Genomic DNA, 17,888 nt, shown 5'->3' on the forward strand with positions numbered 1-17,888 from the left:
CAGCACCCATGCAGTCAACATCCCTGATGATGGAACCAGGGTTTACTGCCTGTTTGGTTCTCACGTTCCTTCAGTCTTTACCTCTGCTGTAAATTTTCAGGAATGGTATATATTCCATATTCTATGAAACCTAATTAAGCAACCATTCAGTATTGCTGTCATTTTTGTAATCTAATAAATGTAGTCCAACTTGTGAAGCATGGCACACTGGGCTGTTTCCAGGCTCCTGCCAAAGCTATTTTACTAGCTACAGATATGTTTGCGCCATCTTGTGGAGCTCTCCCTTCACACCAAAAGCCTTAAAATGTAGCAAATAGTGTTTCACCTTAACTGGATATACCTGAAGCTTCTTTCCAAAATAATTGCCCCTTAGGGCAGGACCACCGTATATGATGCATGTCGCCTGTGGCTCCACAGTTCCTCCAACAATGTCCTGTGCCATGTTCAACATTTGCGCAATAGGTGTCATGGTGTCAGGGTATAGTACCTTCTATAGAGTATTTTATTACTACTTTCTAATAGATTGACAGCTAAGCAAATACTTAAGACACTTTTCCCATTTTTTTTCTACTCGTATGTGGCCCCTAAGTCCTGCTGCCATTTACCAGTATAATGCAATCTAACTATCTAAATGAGAGGTGACCAACTCACCCGCAAATGCGCAGTAGAGACTTCCCTCTCTGTTCCGCCCCTGTGTCAAAATGTGATGACGTAAGAGGACGGAAACAGGGAAAGGAACGCTGCGCTGGAGGCGAGTTGACGAGGACTCACAGGAGGGAAAGGAACGCTGCGCTGGAGGTGAGTTGACAAGAGGACTCACAGGAGGGAAAGGAACGCTGCGCTGGAGGCAAGCTGACGAGAGGACTCACAGGAGGTAACGAAAGCAGAGGAGAGTTGATGGACACGGGGGCAGGTGAGGGGGGAGAGGAGGGTTGCTGGACATGGGTGGATGGAGGGGAGAGAGGACTTGCTGGACATGGGGGGAGGGCAGGGGAGAGAGGAGGGTTGCTGGGATGGGTGGATGGAGGGCAGGGGAGAGAGGACGGTTGCTGGACATGGGAGGAAGGTAGGGGAGAGAGGAGGGTTGGTGGACCTGGGTGGATACAGGGGAGGCCAGGGGAGAGAAGAGGGTTGCTGGATATGGATGGATGGAGGGGAGGTCAGGGGAGAGAAGAGGGTTGCTGGACATGGATGAATGGAGGGGAGGGGAGGGGAGAGAAGAGGGTTGCTGCACAAGGATGGATGGAGGAGAATTATTGAATATGGATGGAGGGAAGGGAAGACAGGAAGGAGATGCACATGGATGGAGGGGAGACAGAAGAAATTCTGGACATGGATGAAAGGGAGGGAACACAGAGGAAGGAGATGCACATGGATGGATGGGAAGGGAGAGGGAAGAAATGCTGGACATCCAACTCTCATTTTTTCTTCTTTGGCTGTTCCACTACATTGTTAAAAACAAAAATCTCGCTCGTTTTAACGGGCTTAACGGCTAGTATTGACATATAGGATAGTAATGCAGTATTGAGGCAAGATATGCAGCCCCTCCCACTACCTCCACACGCTGCTCATTCTAAGAGTGTGTCTTCCAATTCCAGTTCTCCTTGAGCTCTAATTTGCCTATATTGGTACTCATGTGAGGGAATCTCATATTCCTTCTGGAAGTCTGAAAAGGGCAGGATCCCCCTCCCTTCCTCCCAAACGTGAACCAGTGTCCGGAGTCCCTGTTATTCCCACAGATGGTATTTAGGGTCCACCCTTCCTGGTTTAAACCCTGAGGCTTAATGAATTGCCATATTTGTAAATAAAATAAAATAATTTCCCTGGAAAACATTTCTCTCTCATGTTACCCCAGGTTTGCAGGAGGCTTTTAATCACCAGGGGGAAAGCTTTGAGATCCCCTCCCGTAGCCACACAATAGCCCAAAGTGGTTTAGGATCTAACCAATGTTGCTGTATTTCCAACCATGTCTTTGCAGAGTTGTTAAGCCATTCTACCAAGATTTGAAGGTGGGCTGCTTGATAATAGAGCAAAAAGTGTGGAACTCCATGCCACCCCTCTACCTAGAGTGATATAACGTGGAGGAGCATAATCGAACGGAAACGCCTATCTCCATGGGCGTTTATCTCTGAGAATGGGTCCGGGAAGGGGCGGGCCGAACCGAATTTTGAAAAAAATGGACGTTTTTGAGCTGGGCGTTTTTAGTTTCCATTATCGCTAAAAAAAACAAACGCCCAGCTCAAAAATGTCCTAATCCGAGCCATTTGGTCATGGGAGGGGCCAGGATTGGTAGTACACTGGCCCCCCTGATATGCCAGGACACCAACTGGGCATCCTAGGTCAGTGCGGTGGACTTCAGAAAAAGCTCCCACATGCATAGCTCTCTTACCACGAGTGCTGAGCTCCCAACCCCCCTCCCCCAAAACCCACTACCCACAAATGTACAACACTACCATAGCTCTTAGGGGTGAAGGGGGCACCTGCATGTGGGTACAGTGGGTTTTGGAGGCCTCCCATTTACCAGCACAAGTGTTACAGGTGGGGGGGGGGAGGGGTTGAGATGGGCCTGGGGCCACCTGGCTGAAGTGCACTGCGGTACCCACTAAAAGTGATCCAGGGACCTGCATACACGCAGGCCTCTAGGACTGGTTGCTGCTATATAACATTGGCACACCAGTTGACACCTGAAGACTAATCTCTCCGAAAACGTCCTTTATTGGAATAACCGCCTTTACTCACAGTTAACTGCAGATCAGAGGTTGTACCCCACTGGCAACGAGTCTCCCTGGTACTGAGATTAGCAGTAGGTCAGAGCTGGCAGAATGCTGTATAATGCCCTCTTTCAGCCACATTCAAGGTAATAACTAAGTTCTGTAACGTGGCTAACACAGGAAAGGGAACTAAAACTGGCTTACAAAAATGGCCACTACCGCATGGACTACAACAGGAAACACAACAGGGCACACTCTGACCCAGTAGGCAGGGGGAAAAGCACCATGGGAGAAGAGCCTACCAACTACCAACATTGTGAGACTGTAACACAAGCTAATGAAATCACGGAGCCCAATACCGTACACCCACCACAATGCAATGCTGATGTGACCCTGTAGTGCACCCGAGAGCCACATCTGACCCAGGGAAAGGCTGTGACAGGATCGAACACATTCTGCTGTCATGGAGGTGGGTACGACATTTGAGGTTGGCATAGAGGCTGGGAAAAAAGTTTTTAAATTGGGGTTTTTTTTGGTGGGAGGGGGTTAGTGACCACTGGGGGAGTCCGGGGAGGTCATCCCCGATTCCCTCCAGTGGTCATCTGGGCAGTTGGAGCACTTTTTTGGGACTTGTTCGTGAAAAAAAAGGGTCCAAAAAAAGTGACCCAAAATCGCGGTAAAAACACCTTTTTTTTCCTCGATTATCAGCTAAAGACGCCCGTCTCTCCTCGGCTGATAACCACGCCTCAGTTCCGCCTCCACCACGCCCCCGTCAACTTTATTCGTTCCCGCGACGGAGTGCAGTTGGAAACGCCCAAAATCGGCTTTCGATTATACCGATTTGGGCGCCTTTGCGAGACAAACGTCCATCTCCCGATTTAGGTCGCACTATAGGCGTTTTTCGAAAATAAGCTGGATAGTGTGTTTCACCCTTGCAGGGTGTTTTTTCCATATGCATGAGAATTGCTGAGGTTGAATTTTCTAATCTAGGATTCAGTGTGAGGTTGAAGTCCCCACCCAACAGCAAAATACCCTCGCTATGGCACAGCAAGAGGTGATTAAGTTGCCCCCAAAACTCCCCATATTTTACATTTGGTGCATATACATTTACTCAGTGCTTTTTTTGTAGAAAAAAAGGTGCCGGTACTCATTATGGGCGGGGTCACCACATATGGCTCCACCCCTATGATAGCCACACCCACATTAACCACACCCCCTATACCAGCCATGGCACATATAAACAGACATCATTGAAAATATTACAGTACTATAGGAGAAAAAAATAACGTGATTTGCTAAGTAGTAGTAGTAGTATACCCAGTGCAAAATAAGACAGCCAATGTAAATTCTCAAATTGGACATATTACAAACACTAAAATGAAAATAAAATGATTTTTTTCTACCTTTGTTGTCTGGTGACTGTTTTTCTTTCCATATTGGTCCCAGTCTGTGATTCTCCTTTCCTTTGTTTTCGCTTATCTCTTCTGTGCCATTTGTCATTTTTGTCTCCTTTTTCTTTGCTTTCTTCAATATTTTTCAGGCTCTCTCTCTGTCCAGATTTAATTCATTCTTACTATCCATTCTTTAATTTCCTTCATCTACCTGTGGCTTTTCATCTTTTCCTCACCCTTGTTCTCCCCATGCCCCTTCCTCTTATTCTCCAGTCTTTCTCTATTCCCCTTTTCCATCCAGCAGCTCTGCTTTCTCTCCCCATCCTTCCAGTGTCTCCCCTATTTCTTTCTGCATTCTTCCATCCAGCGTCTTCCCTCTTTCTTTCTGCATTCTTCCATCCAGCGTCTTCCCTCTTTCTCTCCCTATCCTTCCGTTTTCCCTCTCTCTCCCCATCCTTCCATCTGTTTTTCCCTCTCTCTCTCCCCATCCTTCCATCTGTTTTCCCTCTCTCTTTCCTCATCCTTCCATCTGTTTTTCCCTCTCTCGCCAATCCTTCCATCTGTGTTTTTCCCTCTCTCTCCCCATCCTTCCATCTGTTTTTCCCCTCTCCCCAATCCTTCCATCTGTTTTTCCCTCTCTCTCCCCATCCTTCCATCTGTTTTTCCTCTCTCTCCCCAATGGCCATCTGTTTTTCTCCTCTCTCCCCAATCCTTCCATCTGTTTTTCCCTCTCTCTCCCCATCCTTCCATCTGTTTTTCCTCTCTCTCCCCAATGGCCATCTGTTTTTCTCCTCTCTCCCCAATCCTTCCATCTGTTTTTCCCTCTCTCTCCCCATCCTTCCATCTGTTTTTCCCTCTCTCTCCCCATCCTTCCATCTGTTTTCCCTCTCTCTCCCCAATGGCCATCTGTTTTTCTCCTCTCTCCCCAATCCTTCCATCTGTTTTTCCCTCTCTCTCCCCATCCTTCCATCTGTTTTCCCTCTCTCTCCCCAATCCTTCCCTCTGTTGTTTTCCCTCTTTCTCCCCAATCCTTCCCTCTGTTGTTTTCCCTCTTTCTCTCTCCCCAATCCTTCCCTCTGTTGTTTTCCCTCTCTCTTTCTCTCTCTCCCCAATCCTTCCCTCTGTTGTTTTCCCTCTCTCTCTCCCCAATCCTTCCCTCTGTTGGTTTCTCTCTCTCCCCAATCCTTCCCTCTGTTGGTTTCCCTCTCTCCCCAATCCTTCCCTCTGTTGGTTTCCCTCTTTCTCTTTCTCCCCAATGCTTCCCTCTCTGTTGTTTTCCCTCTTTCTCTCTCTCCCCATCCTTCCATCTGTTTTTCCCTCTCTCTCCCCATCCTTCCATCTGTTTTTCCCTCTCTCTCCCCATCCTTCCATCTGTTTTCCCCTCTCTCCCCAATCCTTCCCTCTGTTGGTTTCCCTCTTTCTCTCTCTCCCCAATCCTTCCCTCTGTTGTTTTCCCTCTTTCTCTCTCCCCCCAATCCTTCCCTCTGTTGTTTTCCCTCTTTCTCTCTCCCCAATCCTTCCCTCTGTTGGTTTCCCTCTTTCTCTCTCTCCCCAATCCTTCCCTGTTGGTTTCCCGCGAACGGCGCGAAGTCGCGACGCACGCGGCACCAGCCCCTATTTCCGGCCGCTGCTGCTTCTCCTGTTGAGCAGCAGCGGCCGCTACACAAAGAAAAAGAAGATTAAAAAAAAAAAACTTCAAACCTGGCTGAAACGCGGCACCCCGGCACTGTAGACAGCCATTAGGCATTGGCTGTTGCCCCGCAGCCGCTCCTCCTCTTGCCTCTACGTCACTGCCCCTGGAGGAAGACCCCGGAGGAGCGCAGTGACGTAAGGCAAGAGGAGGAGCGGCTGCGGGGCAACAGCCAATGCCTAATGGCTGTCTACAGTGCCGGGGTGCCGCGTTTCAGCCAGGTTTGAAGTTTTTTTAAATCTTTTTCTTTGTGTAGCGGCCGCTGCTGCTCAACAGGAGAAGCAGCAGCGGCCGGAAATGGGGGCTGGCACTGCGTCCGTCACGGGGCGGGGGGGAGCAAATAAAAAAGGTGCCGGTACGCCGTACCGTTGCGTACCGGCACAAAAAAAGCACTGCATTTACTAAAGTATACAATGTAGTATCAATCATCAAAACTAATAGGAGATATCGCCCCGCCTTGACCTGAATCAGCTTTTTCACCTGCCTCTAGTTTTTGTGTTAGCATGGTTGGAAGCAAAATAAAAAGAGGAGTATTTCTTATTCATGCATAATCGTTTACGAGAGGACTAAAGATGTGTTTCCTGATTTAGGGCCACATTAACCTTCTACTACTACTATTTAGCATTTCTATAGCGCTACAAGGCGTACGCAGCGCTGCACAAACACACGGAGCAGCTTCCGAAATAAAAGCTGTCACTTGCACAGGGCTTATTTCACACAAGTGCAGCTACATAGAGTGAATGGAATAATATCACCACTCTTGTCTTATGAGTAAGCAAGTCAAACACTTTATATCACTCGTTTTGAAGCTGCCCTCAAATTAGAACCTACTGGAGAGCTGTAGCCTGTTACTTCTCATTAATGTTTGATAATGTTAATGTTGATTCGCCCAATCAACTTCTACCAGATAGATCTGGGGCATGTAGGAGCTGAGATAAGGGAGGTACCTACTGCTCCAAAAACTTTGCTTAATAGCAAGAAAATGTATTCTACAAGTATGGATTGCGCCTGACCCTCCCAACTGTTGGAAATGGAGGAATCAAGTACATCAACTGTTATGAGAGACAAGGGAAGCTAGATGCACCCCCAAACGTAAAAATTATTTCTATAGACTTGGAATAGTTACTTGGCTATAATGTTTTCTAAGGGTTGAAGTCTGGTCCTGAATGCTCTGTAAATAGTTGGGAATTGGTGGACCTGACTCATTATGGGTGCGCATGGATTGTTAGCATTGTACTGTGGGGTGGGGGAGGACTTGTTGGGTAGGGGTGTTTATGTAAGTAAGTGCGTGCAGGCCAAAGACCCACAGCCTGCGCTGATACTGACAGGTGACATTGTTTCATAGAATGAAGGTGGGAGAGTGGGTTTACTAAGGTTGATGTCATTGCTGTTGGAAGTTGTAATTGTATAAATTCAAGAAAAATGTTTTCAAATAAAATTAGTTTGAATGTTTAAAGTATAGATAGCAGTGTATTGATTCTTTTTTTTTTTCATGTGTAGCGTTGCCTTTTTAATTAATTTTAATGGTGTCAGTGAAGCAATATACTGTTTCTTTTTTTTTTTTTTTTTGACAAATGTGGATGTTTCTTCTTCCTCAAAATCTTTTATTGTTTTGATTTTTAATAAATTGTTTTATTAAAAAAAAAAAAAAAAAAAAGCTGTCGCTTCATTGGAGAATTCAACCCCATGACATTTAAAGTTACAAATGTGTAAGTCACCCATACCGCAAGCTAGTGATTTCTACTACTACTACTTATAATTTCTATAGCACTACTAGACATACGCAGCACTGTACACTGGACATAAAGAGAGCTTACAATTTAATTAGGCAGGCAAACAGGATAAATAAGGGATAAGGTCAAAGAGTAGCAAGATTCTGTGTGGAATCCTAAAGAGTAGCAAAATTCCGGAATCACAAGATTCTGTGCAGAATCCCAAAGAGTAACAAGATTCCGGAATCCCAAAGACTACTATTACTACTACTTATCATTTCTATAGCGCTACTAGACATACGCAGCGCTGTACACTGGACATAAAGAGACAGTTGTTGCTCAACAGAGCTTACAATCTAATTAGGACAGACAAACAGGACAAATAAGGGATAAAGGAATTACTAAGGTTGGAATGATAAAACATAGATGCGGAACAAGTGAGTAAGGGTTAGGAGTTAAAAGCCACATCAAAAAGGTGGGCTTTTTGATTTTGCTTGTTGATTTCAATTAGCTGCCTTCGATGGAGCAACCTGAAATTTGTTTCCCACATGCTTCCTTGCTGTGTCTCTCGGCTACTACCCCAATCCCCAGACCTCCCCCTCCCCACCTTTTCCTCACTTCCATGCCAGTGATTTTTCTCAACATGGTAGGAATCCTAATGGAAAATCTCTGTGATCCTGGCTGCCTAGAGCGCCTTCTCCTTAATTTTGTAGTCACAGAAGCAAGCTACAATGGCCTTTGGCCTGTTATAGCTTGGGCTTCCCAAAGCTCTATGTTCCCTCTCAATCATTGTAGTGGCTGGATTCACAGTGTATTGACCATGTGATAAAGTGGCAATTATTTTTTGGACTACTGATTCACTATCTGCATAAGGCTTAAATATTGATTAAACTGAGAATCTTCAGACTGGGAACTCTGCTCTGGAAGTTCTTTACAAAAATTAGTAAAGTGGTGTGGTAGCCGTGTTAGTCCACTTTTAAAGGTAACAAACAGAAATAAAAATAGAGACAAGAAAATAAGATGATACCTTTTTTATTGGACTAAATACATTTTTGATTAGTTTTCGCTGGTAACCCTTCTTCAGATCAGAAACAAGCAAATGTTGACAAATATCAGAATATATAAGTGAAACACAAAAGCATTCCAATGAGAGTCTCACAGGAAGAGGGTGGTGGGGGGTTAGGTGAGAAACAGGGAGAGATGGATGGCTGATAAAATTCTACTGCTTTGTCACTCTTTTTTTATGGTTTATAATGGGATAGAAAATCCAGATCTTTGACTGTTATTGGAATGCTTTTGTGTTTCACTTATATATTCTGATATTTGTCAACTCTTGTCATTTCTGATCTGAAGAAGGTGTAAAGCCCCCCTCTTGCCTCTAAAAGGGAGCTAAACACTTCAGAAGAGCCAAAGCCCTTCTGGCAAAATAAACGCACTCCAGAGTTTAGTTTTTCTTTTTTATAATAATGCTAAAATTTATTAGAGTAAATAAATAATTACAAAAAAAGAATTCTTTTATCCCAGTGTTACAGAAAATTGAATTCTTATTTATATCAGTCTAAATTTCAGTATAAGGAAAATAACATCTCTTTCTGTGTATTTCCCTGGAAGCTTAACAAATCTGACTGCCACAAGATGTGCTTGTCAGATTACTGAACCTTAATTTTGTCCAATCACTTAATGCCTTACATTTTCTCTCTTAATATCTGGTTTTCTTCAACTCTGACCTCTTAAGGTCACCTTCACATAATTCTGCTTCTTTGGTATTTTTCCCAATTATCCATCATTTGCCCTTTGTAACCTCAAATCTCCCTGAATATCATTCATATTTGTCCTTCACTGAAAGAGTGTTTCTGCATTATATTCAGCGCCTGTTTGAAACAAACAGAGGCTTGTTAAAGTTTATGGCCCATTATTTTAGGCCAAGCAAGCCTGTCCGTTAACTTGTCCCTGAAAAGGCCAAGAAGACACAGGCTAGCTGCAGATCATAGATAAGGGAATAAGATATATATACAAAGGGTTACCTTCGAAAGCTGTTTCTTCTAGCATATTGTTTTACACCATCATCCATTTTCATTCGTGCAGGATTGGATGAAGAGTTTACATTACCATATTTACAGACTCCCGAGCCAGGCACCCAACCGCTGAAACACGGCCACTGTGTTAGGTCTTTTGGTGTATTTTAATAAAATATATACAAGGATGACATCGTCTTCCTTGTGTCTTTTGGAAGAGCCTACCTACCCTAAAATGAACCATGCCTAGCATAGTTCAGCAGTAGCATAATCCTAATTGTATCTCATTTACCTCTATTCAGTTCACTGGCATCCTCTTTTACAAACCAAAGTTTTGTTCCACACAGCATCAGGAACTAGGGAACTTGGGGGAGGGGGGGCAGAGGTTGGTTAACTTGTCCCTCTCGACCAAAAAGGTGTTTCACTTGTTCTTAAACCTAACAGATGACAATTCCAAATTCTCTGGATCTGCCTTTAGGTTTCTTAGTAATAAAGTCAGATCTAGATAATGAGATCTGACTCTATTGCTAAGAAAGTTAAAAGGCGGATCTGAAGTTCTCATCCAGATTTGCTTTTAGGTTGAAAGGACATGTGTCGCAACTAGCCCAGTGCAGAAAGAAGCTCTGGCACCCCTCCTCCAACCCATCTCAGCAGCATCCCTGAAGAGCAAAATAGATGGTACAAGCCAGATCCTCTGGTGTTTTTAGGGTGGAAAGCATCAGATGTGGAGGTTCCAGTTTTAATATAGTCCCCTTTGAATTTCCAAAACCCTAACCTTCATTTTCTGTCCAATAAGCAACTCTTAATTCATAAAAGAACATTGCCTCCTATCCCATGACTTTTTAATTTTCTCAGGAGTCTCTCATTTAAAAAAAAAACAAATGTTGACACCTATGCACAGTAGTAGGATAGATGAACGTCGCAACATTTTGTATATTGCCCACAACTTACTCTATAGGTTATTATGCCATCAGATCTTCAGTTTGCAATCAGAGATAAAGATAATAAAAAAATACAAGAAACTAATTATTTACTACCCAGATCACTCAACCTAAAATCAAACCTTAGAATAACCACTGAATATTGAAAAGTTGTTGTCATGCCATATTATTTACTTCATTCTGATTGGCTAGAAAAAAGGAACCGGGCCTCCAAAGAGGCGCGGCTTTTAAAACACACCAATCCGCTTCCTGTGGGGGCGGGGCGAGCTGAGATTGCACGTGGTTGGATTCCCGCGGTTTTGGATCTCACCTTCCGCCTTCGTGCTTCTTCGTCCAGCTGTACCGGTTTGTGTTCCTCGTGGTCCCCGAAGGCGCACAGCGCGCACAGGAAGCACCGCTCTCGCCGGCAGTACAGCTCCAACAGGCGGCCGTGCGTGGGGCACTTGCGGGCAGTGAGCAGGTCCTGCAGCGGCTCCTCCAGCGGGTGATCGGCGAAGGCGCCCTCAGCCCGGAGGTGTGGCTGCAAGTGATCCGGGCAGAAGGACGCCAGGCACCGCAGGCAGGACTTGATGGCTTTCCGCTGGGCGGTGGTCGGGCACCAGTCGCAGGGCACCTCCGAGGGCAGCAGTGGTGGCGGGATGGCCCTCTTCTGCGCCTGGCGGAACTCGCCCGCGATGTCCCCTAAGAGCGTGTTCTTCTCCGGGTAGGGCCGGGTGGCGAACTCCTTCCTGCACAACGGGCATCGGTAGCGGTTCCAAGTAATTTTGAACCAGTGGCTATTGATACAGGCCATGCAGAAGTTGTGGCCGCAGGACAGGGACACCGGATCCCGGAACACATCGAGGCAGATGGAGCAGAGCAGCCTGTCCTTGGACAGCTGCAGGGAGACCATGGTTAGTGTGCAGGAGGTAAAAGACGGATACAGCAGCCTGGGAGGTTTCGGGAAATTAAAAAGCCGAGGATGGCCAGACACTAGCTCCGCCCACTAGGTAGGTCGGCCCCTGGATCTGAGGGGGCGGGGTTTGGATTAAAAAATAATGTAACTTTTGGGCCAATTACATTCTTGATCGACTTTGGGGAGTAAAACCTCGTTCCTCCTTCAGGTCCCATCTCTGACTCCCGAAAGCTGGTCGAGAATTGTATTTAGTCCAATAAAAAAATCATCACTTTTAGATACATTCTTTTTTTTCCGCTTGTAGTTCTTTACAGCCATATGTCTTAACACGGGAACCACATACTACTTAATCCAAGCCCTGTTGTTTTAAAAAAAATTAAAGTATTACTGTATTTTTGTTTGTAAACCTTTATTTCTGCATATTTGACACTTCCATTTTAAAACATGTAACCTGGCTAATTTATTACCGAGGCCTCCTTAGATGGCTTCACAGTCGATCGGAAAAGCACAAAATCTGCAGCTTTCCTATAAAGGACCTCGAGGAATGATTAGGTTGTGTTGTAAGCTCTTTTGAGCAGGGACTGTCCTTATTTGTTAATTTGTACAGCGCTGCGTAACCCTAGTAGCGCTCTAGAAATGTTACGTAGTAGTAGTAGTAGTAGTAGTGTTGTCCTGGGGGTGGGGGCTGGTGTCTGGCTTCTTATCCTGCAGCAGGTGCAAAGGGGTGGTGGTTCTGCTGAGTCTCTCGTCTGTTTTTAGTTTCTGTGTAAACTGCATTTATCTAACTTTACGTCTTAGCTATTTAATAGATAAATGTAACCTGAGCTATTTGCCTAAACGGGGTAAATCAGAGACTACGTACATCCCTGAGGTTGTGGCTTTTACTGATTATGTTCAGCAAGGAGGTTGAGAAGCTATGATGACGTTGACGATCAGTAAGTTTCGTTTTCTCTCAAAAGCAGGTTAGTTTCATTTCGCTGCAAGCAGTAGTCTTTGATTGTTACTCAGACGGTGGCACCTCGCTCATTCTCTTGGTTCTCTAATACAGGATGGATAACAAGCTCGAAGCAAACGCGTGTAACCCTCTTTCGTGTTCAGTTTGCCTAGAAATAATGCAGAATCCTGTTACAATCCCATGTGGGCACAGTTTCTGTGTGGAGTGTGTTGAGGCACACTGGGATAATGCGAACAGGCCAGGCCAGGATGTCAGCTGCCCTCTTTGCCGAATCACTTTTCCTGCCAGACCTGAACTTAGGAAAAATCTCGTTCTGTGTGAGTTGCTGGAACGGTGGCAGCCAATAAGGCAAGTGGTGGTTACCGAGGCTCCACCATCTTCCACAGATGTTCTGTGTGACTTCTGCACCGATGAAAAGACAAAGGCTGCCAAGTCTTGCCTGTCCTGCATGTTGTCATACTGTGCTCCTCACCTACAGGCTCACTACAGGAATTCTGTTTTCCAGAACCACCAACTAGTGCCTCCTGTCAGACACATTGGGAGTGTGTGCAAACTCCACCTGCAACCCATGGAAAGCTTCTGCAAGACTGATCAGATATGCATTTGCCAGGAGTGTGCTTGCCAGGGCCACCAAGAGCATGAAGTGGTGCCAGCAGAGCAGGAAAAAGCAGAGAGAGAGGTAAGATATATGAAAATCTGGGGCAGGTTAGTCTCTAGAATTTAGTAGCATAAATCATATTTTCTTTGTCACTAAGAGAGATTCAACTCAAGTTTTTCCTTTTTGACTTCCATTCTAAGGTTGCTGTAAGGCAGCCTCTGTCCAACCACTGGCTAAATGACACAATCCTCTCTCAATGTGACATCCTAAAGGACGTATTTTGTAGCAGAATGTGTATTAATAATGTTTTGATGCTCCAGCAGCTTGTACGCAAAAGGTCTGATGCAAACTCTATCCACATTAAGGAACCTTTTGCAAAGATGTAATCTGAATTGCCAAAATCAAAAAAGGGGGACGGTCCAAGCCTCATGGATACACAAAGGGAAGAGCGTGAGGCAACAAAGAAGCGAGGATGCCAAGGATGTGGTGTAAAAACCTTTAATGCAGACAACAGTTCCAATCACTTGTTATGAACAGGCTTGACACAACCGTGTTTTTAGCATATGTGCCTGCGTCAGGAGTCGAAATACCTTATGAAAAATTTAAAAAAAATAAATTCTACATATGTGCTAGCAAACAACAAGTACATAGATGTTTAAAACCATATTCTGAAACACGGCCATCATTTAACTGACTCGGATTTTACCAGGGTATAAACCTCTGTGAATAGAGGTTTTGAATTAAGGCTCCTGTATGCTATTGACTTTGGAGTTGGTTGACTCCCCAGATTTCTCATGACTTTTCAGATCTGTTTAAAGGGGGCAGCACTTAGGCTTTGTGGGAGATTTGGGTTACTTTCCCAATCCTGCCTTCTGTTCCATGAGTCATGTCGCGAGTTAATGGGCTGCTTTTCTCACACTTGTGTGGCTGCAAGCTGGAGCCCTGGAGAGGAGAAACAAAGCTATTGGACATCCAGAATGAGGCTTGTCATGAGTTTCAAGGCTCATTCCGGATGTCCAATGGGAGAGGTTTAACAGTTGACATCACGCTGAGCCTGCTTGTGCTGCTCTCACACAGCATATATAGGCAGGCCCAGCAAGATGAGAGAGTGAGCACGTGGACCATGACAGAGGTAGACTCCTCAGATAGCCTGTTGGGAACCTTGGATTCCTTTTAGGTGCGGGTTGGGCTGGGAAATATTTTCCCATCTGGCAACGAAGTTCACACAAAAGTGACACGTGGGGGGAGGGAATTCAGTAAATTATACCCAAAGTTAGGTGCTAAGAAGATCCACATTAAGCTAGTATTCTGTAAAGGTCGTTCCATGCAAAGTGCCCTTCTCAGAATTCAAGCTTAGCGCACAAGCACTTATGCCTGCCAAACGCTGGTGCTCAAGTAATGGTATTTAGGCATGCCAGTGACATTCTAGAACATTGTGCTTAAATCTTGGGAACACCCATGCCCCCTTTTGAGTTGCTCACTATGAAATTTAGGTACGCATGATTACAGAATAGGACTAAGAGCAGATCCACACATAACTCCTATGTACTGCCAATTAAGTGCCTGTTAGCACCAACTGATAACATCTAATTAACTAATTAGCATGTGGATCTGGGATCCGCGCCCAAGTTTGCACGCCCCAATTATATAGAATCTGGTAGGCTAGTGACTAGATTTGTGGTATGGCAAGCTCCAAAGGGAGTTGTGGGCTCTGGCTATGGAATGTCATTGCTATGGTTTGGGTAGATGGAAAAATATGGAAGCCCACAAAATTAGAAGAAAATTTGTCATCCAAGAAATAAATTATCAGAACTGTCATTGTTTCGCCGTATGCATTTTGGAGTGAACTGTTTAAAATCCTATTATTATTAAATAAGTACCATTTAAATTATCAATAATTCACAGATAATACACGGAGAATCTCCAAACTATATGATAAATCTGGTCGACCTTCCAGCAAGAAACATGTCTGTATCCTCACGAAAGTACCTCAACCTGCACTACCCCAGCTGTAAAGGTCTCAAATACAAAACTTATTATGGATCCAATGTCTCCTTCCTGGGCAGCTGTCTATGGAACGCTCTCCCTAGACCTATCTGAGCAATCCATGACCACCTACCATTCAGAAAAGCACTAAAAACCCATCTATTCAAACAAGCCTACCCAAAAGACCCAGATTAATCTCATGAACCCATCTAATTTACATATACTGAAGAGAAAACAACATTGACCCAGACTCTTATCTCCCACCTTACCCTCCTCTCACTATCACCTGTCTCTACCTACCTACCCATCCATTTACTACCCATCCATCCTTCTATTATGTTATACTTAATTTCCTGCTTTACATAACAAAATTCTGTGTTACCTATTACTATGTAAGCCGCATTGAGCCTGCTTTTAGTGGGAAAGTGCGGGATACAAATTATAATAAATAAATTAATTGGTAAATATCATCTACCTGAAGCAGTACAGCCTTGTTGGATGAGGGCTGAGAAGAATACAGGCATAAGATGAAGGAGAAAGTAACCTGAGGAAATACTTCTTCATGGAAAGGGTGGTGAATTCGTGGAACAGCATCCCGGTGGAAGTGGTGGGGCTCAAACCAGTATCTGAAGTCAAGAGAGCTTAGGACAAATACAAAGGAATTCTAAGGGAGTGCTAGGGAGAGTAGATGGCATGGATGGGCATTCCGGACAGGCCATATGGTCTTTATTTGCCTACATTTTTCTCTGTTTCTGTGCTTCTAGATTGAGAAGGTGTTGCATGGGACAGTAAGAATTGTTAACACAATGCCTTTTTTTAAAAAGTCTCAAAAGCCTGAAATGTTGCGAGGAGTACAGAGCCAGATCCAGGAATTAGAAGCCAACATCACCAAGACAAGAAAGGTTCTGGACCTCATACAGGTATGTTGAACTTCTTTAGCCTAATTCCCACAGGGAGGAGGGCTTAAAATGCTGTATGTCTGTCTCACTAATAAGGTTGGCTGTATAATTCTGTCCATGTAACAACAACACAGTCAGGCTATTAGCAGTTTGACTGTCACAGTAGCATCTAGTGGTTGGCCAAAGAACACTGAAGAAAGCTCAAAATGAAGTTGCATGAGAGGTAATATGGAAGGATACTGGAGGGTGTACAAGACCACACTGAAAAGAGGTGGCTAGTGAGGGATGATAAGAGGCAGTAAAAAGAACTGGTATTAGGTTGAAGTATAATGAAAAAATTGTCAGTTTATGCTAGGGCTGTACCGAATATTTGTATTTTGGTCCCGAAAAATGCCCTGAATACATTATTCATATTCGGGAAATAGTGATTTAAATTTGAATACGAATAATTTGGGGCTCTACTAAATCCTACTGAAATAAACAATTGATCTCTGATTTCATGTTGCTTCTTTTATGCCCATTATTCATAGTCTGCCAAATAATATTTTTAATTATTCGTATTCAGCCGACTAGTAAAATATGCTGTTCGGTACAGCTCTAGTTTATACTGGTGTGCAAGACACGTATTATATACACAGAGTGGATGCAGATACTAGAGATAAGGAGACCCACCTTGAGACTTTACATATTCTCCCTCATTCTTCTCAGATACTTTTCTCTCGTCGTGTCTGTCTGTCTTTACTAGATTGTAAGTGTCCACAAAGCAGGAAGTCTCATGTGTGTCTGTATAGTGCTCTGTCCCCCGTGGAGCACTATATAAAGGTTTAGTAATAGTGATAATGCACATTGTTAAATTTACCTAATGGAGATTTTGTCCTCTCCACTCTGCAAGTGCGTGGGAATGTCAGAATGAAGAATTTGTTTAATGTTGGTATCTAGAGCACAGTGTTGAAGGAGAAGGAGGAAGTACAGAAGCATCTTGCTGAAGCTGCTAGAATTCTGGAGAAATTCCAGGAGGAAGTGATTGGATTTATTGAGAGTGAAGAGAAGTCATTACTTGAGGAGCCTGAAAAATATTTCAGGCAGCTGGAAGTGAGATACGACAAGCTGAGACAGCAGAAAGAGAAAGTGGATCAAGTTCCTGGAACAGACTTGGTATCCTTCATACAGGTAAATAGGAAATGTCTTTCCAGAGAATAAAGTATGCTTGCTATTAATTACATAGTTTTATATATATAGTGGACTTTAGGCCATATACATCTCTCACCAGTTTGCATTAACAGCAATAAAATCAGCAGTAAGCAGTTCCACAGAGAGTGGTGCATGGAACAAATGCCAGCAGTCGGCACTGTTTTCGTTTTTGCATTTACAGTTTCTGATTTTTTTCTGTGATCAAATTAACTGCAAGACATATTTTATACTAATATAAACATCAATTTGAAAACAAGATGGTATACCTTTCTCCTACTGGGCTCTTCACTTTAAAAACAGTGTTACGCTGTTTGTATCTCCATTAAAGAACCCTGTCCTCCAGCTGACTGTGCAAAATTTCAGATTCTCCAACCCCCCCCCCCCCCCCCCCCCGGCGAGGATAGTGCTGGGCAGACTTATACGGTCTGTGCCAGAGCCAGTGGTGGGAGGCGGGGCTGGTGGTTAGGAGGCGGGGATAGTGCTGGACAGACTTATACGGTCTGTGCCCTGAAGAGGACAGGTACGAATCAAAGTAGGGTATACACAAAAAGTAGCACATATGAGTTTGTCTTGTTGGGCAGACTGGATGGACCGTGCAGGTCTTTTTCTGCCGTCATTTACTATGTTACTATGTTATACCCCCAAGCAAGCCAAGGGTTTCAGGCAGAAGAGCAATACACAATTGTTTCTTCCTTGCTGCTCATGACATTCACAGTGGTGTCAGCTGAGCTACAGCATCCCTATTCTCCAGCAACTGATATGCACACACTGGCCATGGGTGGCCCAGTACAGACACTTGACAGCGCTTCAGCCCTTTGTAACAGAATCCACCATACACATCTGTCTATAAACAGGAAAGTTGCATCTAGGTGCTCCTAAAACAGTCATTAGCATTGGTTAGGGT

The 17,888-nt window shown here is 44.4% G+C and overlaps 1 protein-coding gene and 1 pseudogene across 1 annotated transcript in view; one reads left to right on the top strand and one right to left on the bottom strand.

Moving 5' to 3' along the window:
* TRIM47 (tripartite motif containing 47) overlaps positions 1-17,888 on the top strand; it is a 52,266-nt gene that overhangs the window by 24,659 nt on the left and 9,719 nt on the right. The window contains exons 3-5 of the mRNA XM_030208236.1: positions 12,315-12,989; positions 15,719-15,814; positions 16,733-16,963. Of these exons, the coding sequence (XP_030064096.1) occupies positions 12,405-12,989; positions 15,719-15,814; positions 16,733-16,963 (912 nt within the window). The 5' untranslated portion in view covers positions 12,315-12,404. The remainder of the gene's footprint in view (positions 1-12,314; positions 12,990-15,718; positions 15,815-16,732; positions 16,964-17,888) is intronic.
* LOC115472556 lies at positions 9,328-11,352 on the bottom strand (annotated as a pseudogene).

Source organism: Microcaecilia unicolor, chromosome 6, assembly GCF_901765095.1.
Source record: "Microcaecilia unicolor chromosome 6, aMicUni1.1, whole genome shotgun sequence".
Classification (NCBI taxonomy): Eukaryota; Metazoa; Chordata; class Amphibia; order Gymnophiona; family Siphonopidae; genus Microcaecilia; species Microcaecilia unicolor.